Raw genomic sequence first — 15,253 nt, forward strand, 5'->3', positions numbered from 1 at the left:
ATAGGCATCGTGTAGTGTCCGTGTAGCAATTGTGTTGATCGTGCTTCATCTTCTGGACATGATTCCACCACAAGCACAACACGATCAAGAAACGTTTCGTGTTGCAATCGTACTGCTATGGTGCTCCTCTTAATTTTAATATGATAATGAACGCGATGGCTATTCTATCAGTACAGGAAGTCAACACGAAGATGCATGATGACTACACGATCGAAGTATGATCAAAACACGATAGGCGGACTGAGCTTACACCAATCAGGGTACTTCCCGCCCAAACGTTTCCCACGTGCACGCTCATAGGGCCTTGCAGCAGCAGGCATCCAATTTCCTTTGTGAAATCAAAGTGTGCAGAGCAAAGACAAGGAGAAACAACATGCCAACGAAGAAGTTCTCAGATAAATCTACAGGAAATAAGATGGCACTTAAAAGAGAGAGACCAGCCAAGCGTCCAGCTACTCTACCTCTTTCTGATGATGATGATGATGATGATAAAACTGTCCTCAACCTGGGTCTTCAGGAGATATTACCGTTACTGCTGCTGTTCAAGTTCACCAGGAAGCAGATGAAGCCAGAAGCCCTTCTCCACAGAGGCAACACAAGTCAGTTTGGGCTGTTCACATCCACCTGCAGACCGGAGGAGGAGATTCTTAGCTAGCAAATTATCTAGTTTATTCAGACAGTACCCTAGAGGTAACTGTAATATGGCAAATGTAACCCTTATCTATTTAATTTATTTGAAGAAATAGTGGCTCTAGAGAGGGTTGTGGCTTTTTGTGTGAAGAAGAGTTCAGAGTTCAGCCGAGGACATGCAGCTGCCACGCACCGATCAAGCTCTATTGTTTGAAAGTACTCAGCAAGGGTATCTCGAAGTTTATTTCCGTCTTGGCTGGCGTTGTTGTTAGCCTCTATACGCTCGGTGTTGATTGTCGATGCCCAGGCGGATGTCATCCAGCTGTCTGCACTGTCTCCAGTCACCGGGGACGACGTTGTGTCTTCTGGATGCGGAGGAGGAGGTTATGGAGCATCACACAGCACATAATGATGGAGTCCATGGTTGACGTATTCACTCGGCATGGCATTCTGAGAAGGCACTGGAACTTGCAGGACAGTATGCCGAAAGCGTTCTCGACTATTCTTCGTGCCCGTGACAGTCAATAGTTGAAGATAGTTGAACACACGTTTTTGTCTGCTTATCTGACGTCTGGAGTATGGTTTCATCTGCCAAGTTCACAGGGGCAAGGCGTCGTCACTGATGATGAGGTACGGTATTTCTTCCTCGCTACCGGGAGTTTTTTCAGGTGCAGGGAGTCCCTGTTCATCGTCCTCCAACAGTTTCCTGAGGTCAGAAGGCTTACAGAGCTAGCCATCCGAGCAGGCACCATTGGCTCCGACTTCAACATAGATGAACCTGTAGTCATGGTCCGCCAGAGCAAAAAGCACATTGGCGAAGTAGCTCTTGCGGTTGTAGAACAGCGACCCAGACTTCCTCGGGCACCTGATGCGCACGCGTTTCCCACCCAGAGCTCCGCAGGGGTGGGGCATGTTCCATTTGTCCAGGAGCCGTCAGCAATTACTTTCCCTGTTCAGGAGTAATGTATGGAGGCATGACTTCGGATGAGTATACTTTTACGATGGTCTCACAGACTTATGGCACGAAGAGTCCAAAGTTGTTCTCGGCGACTCTGAAGGAGTATATGAAGATCCAAGTCACAGGCCTTCGTGTCTTTGCGAGGATTAAAGATAACCGAATTTTTTTTTTAATTTGAGATGGCCCCCGACTCGAAATGCTTCACAGTGCATGTACATTATGACAAGGTCGGTCACTTCGATGCACCCTATTCGACTGCTTTGCCGATGGCTACGCTACCATCGTATGCCATCGATTAAATCTTAATGTAAACATAATCATGGATGATTGGCCTATCGATCACCACTCATGACACCTACCCATTCTTTATTGTTATTTCTGCAAGTCGAATGAAACCCGATATTGACCCTCAACTAAACGATCTTGACACAAATGGATGACGAAATGTCAGGACTAAATGGGGGTGTGGTCGAAGCTTCTTTGGTAGCCCTTCCTCCAACATCCTCCTCCTCTCCCTTATCTTCTCCTCCACCATATCCAAATCCACATCAGTTAGTTCCAGCTCCCTTCCAATCTTCTCCCCCTAGTTGGAAACCTGATGTACACTGATGCCCCTTCCCTCAATTCCACTGCATTAAATACCCATAGCATTACGGTCGTGAAGGGGAGTCGTTTTGGAGAGAAGAGTTCTGATTGGTCACAATTGTGTGTACAATCGTGCATAATTGGTACACCTATCGTGATGACATCGAGATAGCATCGTTTCATGTTTGTGATGTGATCGTGTTCATGTTGTGTTCATTTCGTGTTCATTTCGAACAAAGATTTGCACGCATAGTGCGCTAGTTGTACAGGCATCGTGTTGGTAGTGTACATAGTAACAATCTGAGCACGATTCCATTACGATCCATTCGTGTTGCCATCGTAGTACCACCGTGCTCTAGTGTGAATTGGGCTTAAGTATATCGATACTTTCCCTGATGGCTAGGCAGTGCATACCTTTCATATTCGATGCTGGAAGGACAACCGACTCGAAATGAATATGTGCAGTTTGGACACACTGTTTGTAAAACATAGGAACGTTGTACCATTTTTCAGTATCCTTTTGAAACAGGTCTAACGAGGGATAATGATATCATTCGTTTATCAGTTGGCACCAGTGACGTCATTGTGCACGGGACTTAAACCATTGTGTCTTTGTTATGGCAATAGGATTCGCATTAACCTGGACGGTCTTAATGTAAATGAAAATATAGACAACACGGTCCCGAAATATGCTATCGTAATGGGACAGATAAACCTCCCATTTTCACCTCAATGCATTACTGTTTTTTTATAGTTCGGTGGGAATGTACTCTTTTCCCAATTTTGAATATCATTACTCACGAAATATGATTTTTATGTGATTCTGATGTGATCAGTTATATTTCATGTTTGTTATGTGTTCATGTTATCATGTTCGTTTTCAGTTTGTAGTGACAGTTGGTTTGGTGAGGACTGTGACAAACAGTGTCACTGTTCACTAAACACAGACGTATGTGATAAGATCACTGGGCAGTGTCTGAGTGGATGTGCTCCAGGATACATGGGAACAGACTGTCAAACAGGTACAGGTTCTGAGCCAATCAGACACAATAGGAAAACGCTGCGGGGTTGTTTTGAAGCTGAAGAAATTGTTGCATATCAAGTTGATTCATTGTAAAGCATAATGTCTCGCTTGTTTTTCCAGATATGTACCATTCCAATATGTATCTGTGTGCGTAGTATCAAATAATGGCATTACCTTCCGGCGATGAACATTCTACTTTAAAATGAGTTGCTGGAATTATGGTCGACATGGGAGAAGGGAGAATGCAAGTCAAACAGGTGTAGTAACGTCACACTAAAGCCACTTGACACAATCATCAAACGCAACAAGATTGTTTTGAAAAAAATTATATACTTGGCAAAATAAGTTAGGGATATTGGTATTTTTATTATTAATATTTTATCAATGTGTCAATGAAGAAATAGATCATTATTCATAATTTCAAAATTTACATATATCCCCAACTATATTTGTCCAGTATATATAAAGCAATGTAAACCATAGTGCCATGTTTTAACATATATGTATGGTTCCAGTACGAGGGGCTATCCAACAGTTTGGAACCTAAAATATTTATGTTATAAGCATGGTAGAAATAACTGTATGACAGTGAAGAATGGTTTATATCATTCACTTAAACGTAATTGTGACATGCGTATGTCGTTAGTTTCTGGTCACATGACATCTAATCACATGTACCCCTAACGAAACGGCAGAAATGGATAAACTTGAGTACAGAGCCACCTGGCGAAGCACACTGAAGTGCGACTGACAGCAGTATATGGGAAGTCTTGTCCATCGGCCGCAGCCATCAAGCGATGGGTGAGGGAATTCCAGTGCGGTAAAGAGGGCCTTGAAGATGACCCCCGTCCTGGTCGGCCCACAACCAGCACCAGCCCGGAAAACATTGACTATTCGCACACCCTGGTAATGAGCAACCGTCGAATGTCCATCCAAGAGTCAGAGCAGACAAGTGGCATATCATATTGATCAGTTGTAACCATCCTGCATGAACATGTCTAATGTTTGCGCAAGATGGGTCCCAAGAATGCTCAACAGCGAAATGAAACGAGGGTCACCATAATATAATGCCATGAGAACAAAGTGAACCTACCATTTCGAAATGGGTATGCCTACATCTATGATGCTTCATACTATTTGAAACATATTATATAAGTTATAAACTGATTGTTTTACATCATGTGCAGTGTGCCCAGACGGTTATTATGGAAACTGCAACTTCATGTGTGGAAACTGCCTCAACGCTGCCTATTGTAACAAGGACACAGGCATCTGTCCTGGGGGTTGTGCAGCAGGGTGGCACACTGATAGGTGTCTTCAAAGTGAGTACATGTTCTGTACTCAGGGTGCAATTGAGTATTTATTTTATGTCAATTGACTAATACATATTATTGATTATTACCTGTGAAAGAAAATATAGACAAGCCATAAACTAAAACTTTTCTATAGTTATTGATCCTGTAATGGTTTATGATTTTACGGAAGCGTAGTAGGGCCACGGTGAAAATTTTTTTGGGGGTTACTATCTCCTACGTAGGACTTAATATCTCCTACGTAGGACTTAGTATCTCCTACGTAGGACTTAGTATCTCCTACGTAGGACATACTATCTCCTACGTAGGACTTAGTATCTCCTACGTAGGACTTAATATCTCCTACGTAGGACATAGTATCTCCTACGTAGGACTTAGTATCTCCTACGTAGGACTTAATATCTCCTACGTAGGACTTAGTATCTCCTACGTAGGACTTAGTATCTCCTACGTAGGACTTAGTATCTCCTACGTAGGACATACTAGGAGATAGTATGTCTACGTAGGAGATACTAAGTCCTACGTAGGAGATACTAAGTGGGACTTAGTATCTCCTACGTAGGACTTAATATCTCCTACGTAGGACTTAGTATCTCCTACGTAGGACTTAATATCGCCTACGTAGGACTTAATATATCCTTTTTAAGGATGGTTATTAAGTTGAGAAATGTTTGGCTATGCAGGACGTTAGATAGTCGAAATGTGAGTCAGTGAATATTCATGAAACTAACGCAGTGTTACTGTACAGTGTTATTGTGTCTGTATTACGTTAGGGTGACGTGGACCCTGTTCTAATTGCAGTTATGGAGGTTTGGGTATGGTTATGTTTAATCTATCATACATACATCTATTCACACACACACACACACACAGAGAGAGAGAGAGAGAGAGAGAGAGAGAGCGAGAGGTGGGTGGGATGGTTGGGGTGAGGTTGTGATATGAAACTCTGGTTATAACACGACCTCCGCAAGTTGTTGCTTGTCTTGATGGGGCTAGGTTGGATCGAATGCAACGCTCGTTTGCGGTTTTATTCGTAATTGTTTACAGGTTGACTTGACTGGGGTTGACAAATGTTGAGTGCGGCGTAAAACAATACGAAATTCAAATAGGCAAAGAATTGCCATTATAGTTATTTGTATAAATATAAGGGGATACGTACACATAGATTGCCACCTATAGTCTAAGACACGTCTGTACACGCAGATTATGATTCATGTGCAACGACCTCTGAAATATCCAATGCATAATAGTAAAGTGTAACAAAGTGCAACATATAACAGTGAACTAACTGCAACGCGTAATAGTAGAACAAACTGAACGCAAGGCAGTAAAGTATAACAGTCGGTCCAACACAGTACTAATGTGCAACAATTAGTAATAGTAATAGTAAATTGAAACACATGATAGTAGACTCTAACAGAAAATGAAACACATATATAACTGTGGACTCTAATAGTGAACGAAACGAATGACTGTAGACTCTTACAGTGACTGAAACAGTGAAACAGGAGATTGTGTGCGTGTCTGGGGCTTTAAGTCGACCGTTTCAGATTAATCCATATAAACGTATATCGATCATCTCCTACAGGAAATATTAAGTACTACGTAGGAGATACTATGTTTAGCCCTACGTAGGAGATATTAAGTCCTACGTAGGAGATACTAAGTCCTACGTAGGAGAAACTAAGTCCTACGTAGGAGATACTATGTCCTACGTGGGAGATTCTATGTCCTACGTAGGAGATACTAATTCCTACGTAGGAGATACTAAATCCTACGTAGGAGATACTAAGGCCTACGTAGGAGATACTATGTCCTACGTAGGAGATATTAAGTCCTACGTAGGGGATACTAACTCCTACGTAGGAGATACTAAGTCCTACGTAGGAGATACTATGTCCTACGTAGGAGATACTAAGTCCTACGTAGGAGATACTAAGTCCTACGTAGGAGATACTAAGTCCTACGTAGGAGATACTAAGTCCTACGTAGGAGATACTATGTCCTACGTAGGAGATACTAAGTCCTACGTAGGAGATACCCACTTAGGAGATGCTAAGTCCTACGTAGGAGATGCTAAGTCCTACGTAGGAGATGCTAAGTCCTACGTAGGAGATACTAAGTCCTACGTAGGAGATATTAAGTCCTACGTAGGAGATACTTAGTCCTACGTAGGAGATAGTAAGACCAAAAACATATTTAACCGTGGCCCTTCTACGCTTCCGTACGATTTCCCCTCTCTATGATTCTCGGATTTTTTTTACCAAGAAACACAAGAAAAACATTTCATCTTGAAGAAAGTTTTCAAAATATTGGACACCATGTCCAAAAGTTCATGTTGTGTCACTTCAGTTTGTTTACCGACGTGGGCCATTGCTTGCGGTTGGTAATATAGGGTTGTTTTATGTTTGTCTGATACTCCATGAGGGTACAAAAATGAATGCTTTCAAAAGCAGAATATTGTCCTTGATGTTATCATAAAGAACATGATATACTTGTGTACAGCGTGTCCAGATGGTTCCTATGGCATCAGCTGTGCCTCCCAGTGTGGAAACTGCCTTGATGGTCATGTGTGTAACAAGTCAACAGGAATATGCCCTGGAGGATGTGCAGAAGGATGGATGAACGATACCTGTGTACATCGTGAGTGTTATACTATGTAGAATTATGCAGGTGACATTTGTCCTCTTAATGTATGGTATTCCTTGAAATTTATTTATGACTTTAATAATGATGGTACGAGTTTTTTAATAAATCACTAACTGCACTCTTTTGGGGTAACAATAAATTTGTTTGTTTGTTAATTCATACCTTTTAGACACCTAAACAACGTGTGTCTTGATATTTCTAATGAATGTTTTTAATTCCGTTTTGTCACCATTGCATTAATTCACCTATTCCTCTACGTCCTTTCAAATAGTATTGGCCTCATGACAATTCGTTTATGTTCACAGCATGTCCTAATGGTTACTATGGTACGAACTGTGGCTTCCAATGTGGCAACTGTGTGGATGGTGACGTTTGCATCAAGACAAATGGAACATGTCCTGGAGGCTGTGCAGCAGGGTGGATCAACGACACGTGTCATCAAGGTGAGTCTTAGATGTTTAGTATATGACATTTACATATAATGAACTCATGAACATGAATATATTTCATTATGGTTCTGGTAACATAACAGTATTAGGTCTTTCTAACAATACGGTTTTACATCTAAAGTTTAGCTATTAAAGACACTTCCGAAACTGTAGCGTTTTTAGTTATAATAAATACGAGGAAAATTAATGAAGTGACCAGATAGTTCTTTCTGAAAATAACAAAAAATATCCTTACACAACAGGTTAATGTGAATTGTCAAGTGACCTGTTTGTGATCGTTTTGTGGTAAACCTTCCCTTGACTTGTGCACAGTATACCAAGTTCATACCCGTAAAAATTCAATAATAATGAAAACACTTTCTAGGGGGGGAACGAGATGAGTATTGTGTATGTTCTTCAACGATTGGAATGCATATGTATGTCACAATATTAGTATTGCCCATTGCTTCAGGTCAAATTTGTGACATTTCATTTGAAGTGAGCTTCTTTTCACAGCATGTCCAGATGATTACTATGGTACTGACTGCACGTCCAAGTGTGGAAACTGTCTGGACAAAGATGTGTGTAACAAGTCAACGGGATTATGTCCCAACGGATGTGCAGCAGGGTGGATGGATAACACGTGTCATAACGGTAAATGGTTGATTTGGTTCCCGATCATGTCTCATCCAGAGTCCTCACTTTACAATGCTTGTTCCTTTGTTCTAACGATTGGTTATTTACATGTCAGTCTTTGTATGGACGGTATCTACATTTTCCACTGTTAACATTCGTAAGACACGTATAAGACGTTTCCTCTTACACAAAGAGACTAACGTATATGAGACTTGTGATACCATGCTAGTTATTACAGTGTGTGAAGACGGGAGGTACGGCATCGGTTGCACGTCAGAATGCGGTCACTGCAAGAGTGGTGCAGTATGTGACAAAATTAACGGAACCTGCGGGAGTGGATGTGATGGAGGGTATTCAGGTGCTCGCTGTGAGAGTAAGTATGTCTGAACTTGGGAAATGCAGATGAGCAGGGAATGTATAATTTCGAGTAACGAACGTAATCACCATGAATCCAAAGCTGGAATCTGGGAACCTTTCAATACCGACTGGAGGATTACTATCGCAGTATGTTGTTGTTTTGTACATTACGAATGATCGCATGCTTGCAATACTTTTCTCATTCTATGTTGACCTTGTATGCGTAAGCCTGCAAGTGTTTGTGTTATATGTACCAAATCTGAGATTTTGAATCTGTTTACATTTGTGCGTGTACAGCCATATATTTCCAAAGAATAGAACACAATTACCATTTCCCGACTAACTCCTAACATTACTTAAACTGAATATTCTCTTTCTCATCGGGAACAAAAACACTCTCAAATAGTAAATATACAATTACAGTATTTATGTTTAACAAATGAATAATTAAAACCTCTTGAACATTCCCATTACTCAGTCTTGACCTGTTGTCGCACCGAGATGTCTTAGCTATTTGATTTGCATTTTGATGAAATGCAGGTATTTATAGAGAAAGGTTTATGTCTATGGGCATTTATTCTCAGTATCTGTGCTATATCTGTTTTTCTCACGTCATCTAATGGCTGGTTACTTAGAGTTCAATCTGCATGAACATTTAGTAATTTAACTTCAACGTCCACGGTTTTTGTGTATGTAGAATATAACGTATTCTCCTACACAAACAGACACATGTAAATGAGGCTTGGTGATACCATGCTGGTTATTTCAGTATGTGAAGACGGCAGGTACGGCAGTGGTTGTACGTCAGAATGTGGTCACTGCAAGAACACCACAGTATGTGACAAAACTAACGGAACCTGCGGGAGTGGATGTGATGGAGGGTATTTAGGTGCCCGTTGTGAGCGTAAGAATGTGCCTACGTGTATAAACTCGGAGAAGAACAGCTTTCTCAGATAAACACTTATTATATTTAATTCGAGTAACAATCATATATTAATCACTTTGAATCAAACTTTGGAAACTGGAAACCCTGAAATTCCTATTGGAGGATTACCATCAAAGTATACTGTTGCTTTGTACATTACAAATGGTCAACCATATCGCAATGCTGTTCGTCTGCTACGTTGACCTTGTAAGTGTATATATGGCAGAAATTAGAAAGTTTCAATCTGTTTACATTAAAGAAAAGAGCGCGCTCACGATTTACCAACTAACGCCTATATCAATTACTTTGAATATTTCGTTTCTCAAAGCATCAAAAACAGTGTAAGATATTGAAAATACAGTGAATATATAAAGCATGTTGGCCATTCCGTAACTGCCTCATAAAATTATATACTGACTTTTGAAGGTCTGTCAGTTAATGCTGATAAGGAAGACTCTATGGCAGGTATAATTGGAGGGACAGTTGCAGCTCTGCTGGCAATCGCGATCGTCATAATCGTCGTAGTTATCATCTTCAGGCGGAGGTATGAGCACTTTTACACTTTTTATGTCGTTACATTAATCTCTTGTGACCCTGGATGATGGTTCCATAAGTATCACGTCATATTGCCGATGCTTATATGAAACCTTTGATGTCGCGACCTATGGCTATTCCAACAAGGCAGGTGTTCTCGGTATTAAATTGCTTTCTTTTCTCTTATATTAAAGGAAACAACCGAAACATGACGACGAGAGGCTGCAGTTTACCAAAGATAAAACTAACTTAAAAACCAGAACTGGTAAGATTGGAGTGTTGTAGATTAAATTTAATATTAATAATGCCACAATAACTAAGTGAATATATTCATGTAACTCTCTCATACTGGAAGTAAAATTACATGGAATGTGTACATGTTTAAGCGTAAGTCATTTATCAGTTTGTCATATTATAAATTTCAACATCAAATTGAAAACAGACTGAACTCATCGTTTTATCTCAAATAGAAAAAACAGTGGTATTTTGCTAACTTGTCTTCTCTAGGCTGATATCGTGTACTACTACCATAAAAATACTCACAGACGCAGTCAAATCCTTTTTGTATAAACATTGGAGAGATGTGGTTTGGTATTGCATGACCAATCCAATGGAAAATCATACTTTTTTGTTCTGTTGGAGTGCGAAACTAGAATCATTAACTGTTAGAGAAGAAGGTTTCGTAATTTCAAAACATCGAGAACGTTTTCAGACAAGGCAGCCAGAAAGAAACCCAGTTCGACACCAGCGAACAAGGACGATGAAGACGAAGACGCAACCCTATCTGTTGAAGCTGAAGGGGACGCTGATAACGACACTTCCGCCACCTACTACAACTTTGTACCACCTCACATGACACTGGACACTCTGCAACAGAGTATAATTGAAAAGAAAACTAAGGCCACTTTTCCAACGGAATTTCAGGTTTGTTCAAACAATGTACACATCCTGCTTATACATTCCATTTGGGTTTTGAAAACAATATGAACAACTGAGTACTTAAAGTGGATCACCATACGGAAATCACGGGTTCGATGCCCAAGACCAACAATGTTGCTACAGCTGCAAGAATCTCACAATTCATTCCATATGATCTGCTATAATTGGTCTCTATATGCAGTGTGATTTATCCCATGCTTACCATTTCAAACAGATACAATGTGTCACACAATATTAAATACAGATATTGCCTACAAGAGAATATCTATGTCAGGTATATCATAAATACCTGCATCTCCATGACGCACATGACTAAGCTCTGCTATATTACGACACAACATTCAGGGAGATGAGAAGATACGGAACATGAACATAAATTTGCAAGACTGAAAAGAAGCCTTTAAGGGACAGTAACAGTTAAATACATTCTACCATTTCCTATTAAAAAACGACACTTGGTTAAAATAGCCAAGGCATAAGAGTAGTCAGTGTATATGTTTACAACCTTGTGCTTAACTTACCACATATGTCTTATAGGCCATCCCATATGGAGCAAAACACCCACATGACGTCGGCAAGCAGCCAGAAAACAAGGCGAAGAACCGCTTCATAGCTCTGTATCCATGTAAGCTGATAACTGAAGATCAGACCACAAATTAAAGAATACTGCTTATATGTGACAGATGTATATAAATAAAGATGCAGTGTGTGTAACAACAATGAATGAAAGAATATTTGCAACAAAACACACACAGGTCTGTATGCGCTTTTCAGAGTTTTGTGGTAACAAACGTTAATATCAAGACTACTTCAAACCAAACTATTGATGTCGCTACACGCCACTACAGAAGGTTTCATGCTGATTGTTATTTCTCCAGATGATGAATCGAGGGTAGTGTTGGCAGATGGGGAGGACTACATCAATGCCAATTATATCTATGTAAGTAAACAGACTTAGCAACGACGGAGAAGGACCAATCACTGAAAATGGTGCAATAGTCTCACCAAGGTAATACAAGACTGGCGCGATATCATAGTGATTGTGCCTCGTTAAATTCAGTAATCAATAACCATCTAAAATTACTTATGTAATGTACCGTAATTCACATGCCTCACATGAAGCTATATGGAGGCAGGGACTCATGTGATGTATTCAGCGTACAAAGTAATATATTTTATGTTATTTTTCAGGGTTATGATGATACTCAGACGTACATAGCCACACAAGGTACGTTAGATGTATCATGCTATTATAGGATATGTGTGTGTCGAATAGTCCGGCTTGCCTTGTATATACTATACTAGATATGACCTTCTTAGACCTAAAGAAAATATATTGACACCACAGGACCCAAACCGACGACAGTCACTGACTTCTGGCGGATGGTGTGGCAGGAGGACGTCACACAGATAGTCATGCTGACGAGGCTGATGGAGATGAACAAAGTAAGATGTGTTTCATGGGAGCTCCAAGGTTCTATTAAACATTTAGTGAATTATCTACATGTCCACATACTGATAATATGAGCAAAGGGTAAACTAATCCAAGGCATTTTGTTTTCTAGAAAAAAAGTGCAAAATATTGGCCTGATGCGACCAAGACCGAAAGCTACGGAAACATCCAGGTTAAAAACAAGGATGTGGCAACAAGAGCTGATTACGCAATCTCTACTTTCCTGGTACAATGTTCTGTAAGTGTATGAATTTTGTGATGATATATTTTACACTGTTTCTTGTCATTACAGTTGTAACGTAAACGAAAAAGTATGTTATTACAATCAAGGAAATTAAAGCATAACAACAAGTCTCCTATGTGATCTTTGTTTTCCCTCCACAAGGCTCACTTGTGAAACATGTATTAACATTTTAGTTTGTTTTTATTTTTGATTCTCCATACATCCAGGTCATACAGTTCATTACATAACGGGTCGATTTACAGGCAAATGTGCATTCAGGTGGAAATGAATAGGTACTTGAAAATATAATAGCAGTACATTATATATAGCGCTAGGTTAACAGAACAGGTTGTGACATAGTGACCAAAATTTTGTGAAGCTTTCATATTCGCAATTTGAATAGGCATTAAAACGTTCAGCATAATATGTTGTCTTTACGTCTTCTATAATGTAGTTCAAATTTGGTGTTTTATCTCTTTGTTTCATTTTGTATATATTATATTTCACTACTGTTTTTATCAAATTCAGAGCATGGTTTCTCTTTTCACAATATCCTAGAATAATATTTTTCTTTGAAAAGATAATATTTGATCCTGTTTTTTCGAATATCAATTCTTCTATTGTCTTCCAAATAGTTTTTATGACTTTACAGTCACAAAATAGATGTAGATTTGATTCTTTCTCGGATTTGCAAAATGTGCATGTGTTGGAATCTTTATATTTCATTTTTGTTAGCCAATCATTTGTTGGCAGAAACCTATGCAGTATGCTGTATTGAAACCACGAGTGTTTTACACTATTATACGATTTAAAGGTTGTTTTTTCTATCGTTTCCCATATATTATCGTCAATAGACTCATTAAGTTCTTTTTTCCACTTGTTTCGATATGTTAAAGGTTTTCTAAACTTACCATTTATGAGTATGTCATAGATATCTCTACATCCTTTTGGGTTTCCTACTATATTTCGTAAAAGATATGGCAGGATCGGAGCTTGGATTTTCTCTTCAATATGGATGTTTATGGATTTGCAGTAGTATTTAATTGATTCCACTATTCCTTGACGCTCTTGGAAGTTAGTTTTGCACCAAAACGATTTTTTAAATTGTTCCACCGTTAAAAAGTTACCTTGGGCGTCAAACAAGTCGTTTATATAAGTAATCCCTTTGCTTGAATAATGTTTATAATTGATTGATTTTCCATCTATTTTAATATTGTCATTTAACCATAAGGGTTGGGATAAAATACCACATGCATTTTTTGCTTTTTCTGCTTTTCTGGTTATGAATTTACCCCATGATTTCAAAGTGTCTTTCCAAAAATGATTTGTTTCTTGTGTTATTACTGATTCAAGTATGTGTGTTTCGCATGTTTGTATAAAGCTGTCGATGTCCCAATGTGTCTTCGTTTGTAGCAATTACTTATGAATCTGAGTTGGTGAGTCTTTTAATCCATGATATTTTTTGTGATTGAATAAGATTTTTTATCTCTGGGGCTCGTATTCCTCCGTATTCATAATTCTTTGTGATAGTTTCTCGACTGACTTTGTCTGGTTTGTTTTTCCATATAAATTTATAGCAGAGCTGCTCAATTTCCTTAATCATTTGATCATTTGGGTTGGGTAGAGTTGAAAACAAATGATTAAGTTGCGGTAAAAGTAAACTTTTCAATATGGTATTTCTACCTAAGGGAGTTAGATCTCTTGCTAGTCATTGATTCATTGATATTTTGAGAGTCTTAAGTTTATCTTTATAGTTGCGTTCAACCATTTCTGCGATGTTGTGAGTAAATACAATTCCTAATAGTGTAAACGAGTCACTCTTCCAGTCTAAATTCCAGTTTCTGCAAAATTTTCTTTTAGAGTCTTTTTCTGAGCCTATCCATAATACCTGTGTTTTGTTTACATTTATTTTTAAGCCTGAAAATGAGGCATATTTACTAAGAATTTCTAATGTCGCCTGTAAACATTTTTCAGTGCCATCTAGTATCAATGAAGTATCATCAGCGTATTGGGAAATTAGGTATTCTGTATCTCCAATTTGTGTTCCTTTTATTTTATTATTATTTCTAATCATTGTTGCCAAAATCTCTGCGCCCAGTATAAAAATATAAGGGGAGATGGGATCTCCTTGTCTGCATCCTCTTGAGATATTGAAATAATTTGAAAGGAACCATTTACAACAACACATGATTGAATGTTATTAAAGAAGGTATTTATCCATCTTGTAATCGATGGTCCAAAGTTAAAGAATAGAAGAACTTTTTGAATGAAATGCCAGTCAACAGAATCGAATGCCTTTTCAAAGTCAATAAGAAGTAGAATTCCTGGTATATTCATATATTCAGTATAGCAAATGATGTCATATATTAGGCGAGTACACTCACCAATATATCTTTTTGACATAAACCCTATTTGATCCTCATTTATTATAGAGGGTAGGACTGTTTTTATTCTGTTTGCAATGGTTGATGATCCGATTTTATACGCTACATTCAGCAATGAAATGGGTCTCCTATTCTGAAACAAATGTTTGGATTTACCTTTATTGGGAAAACAGGTTATAATGCCTTGCTTTTGAGTCAAAGACAATTCTCCTTTC

At 38.9% G+C, this 15,253-nt stretch overlaps 1 protein-coding gene across 8 annotated transcripts in view; it reads left to right on the top strand.

Annotated features, from left to right (window-relative positions):
- LOC124262321 (receptor-type tyrosine-protein phosphatase alpha-like) overlaps positions 1-15,253 on the top strand; it is a 75,912-nt gene that overhangs the window by 24,511 nt on the left and 36,148 nt on the right. The window contains exons 6-11 of one of the 8 annotated variants that reach the window (XM_046696805.1): positions 3,058-3,195; positions 7,016-7,153; positions 7,465-7,602; positions 8,104-8,241; positions 8,462-8,596; positions 9,350-9,484. The exons of 5 other annotated variants lie outside the window; for them this stretch is intronic. In XM_046696805.1, coding sequence (XP_046552761.1) covers positions 3,058-3,195; positions 7,016-7,153; positions 7,465-7,602; positions 8,104-8,241; positions 8,462-8,596; positions 9,350-9,484 — 822 coding nt within the window. The remainder of the gene's footprint in view (positions 1-3,057; positions 3,196-7,015; positions 7,154-7,464; positions 7,603-8,103; positions 8,242-8,461; positions 8,597-9,349; positions 9,485-15,253) is intronic. 2 more of the 8 variants (XM_046696807.1, XM_046696813.1) reach the window with 2 other exon arrangements.

Source organism: Haliotis rubra, unplaced genomic scaffold (assembly GCF_003918875.1).
Source record: "Haliotis rubra isolate DU_JTF1 unplaced genomic scaffold, ASM391887v1 Scf830, whole genome shotgun sequence".
In the NCBI taxonomy this organism is placed as follows: domain Eukaryota; kingdom Metazoa; phylum Mollusca; class Gastropoda; order Lepetellida; family Haliotidae; genus Haliotis; species Haliotis rubra.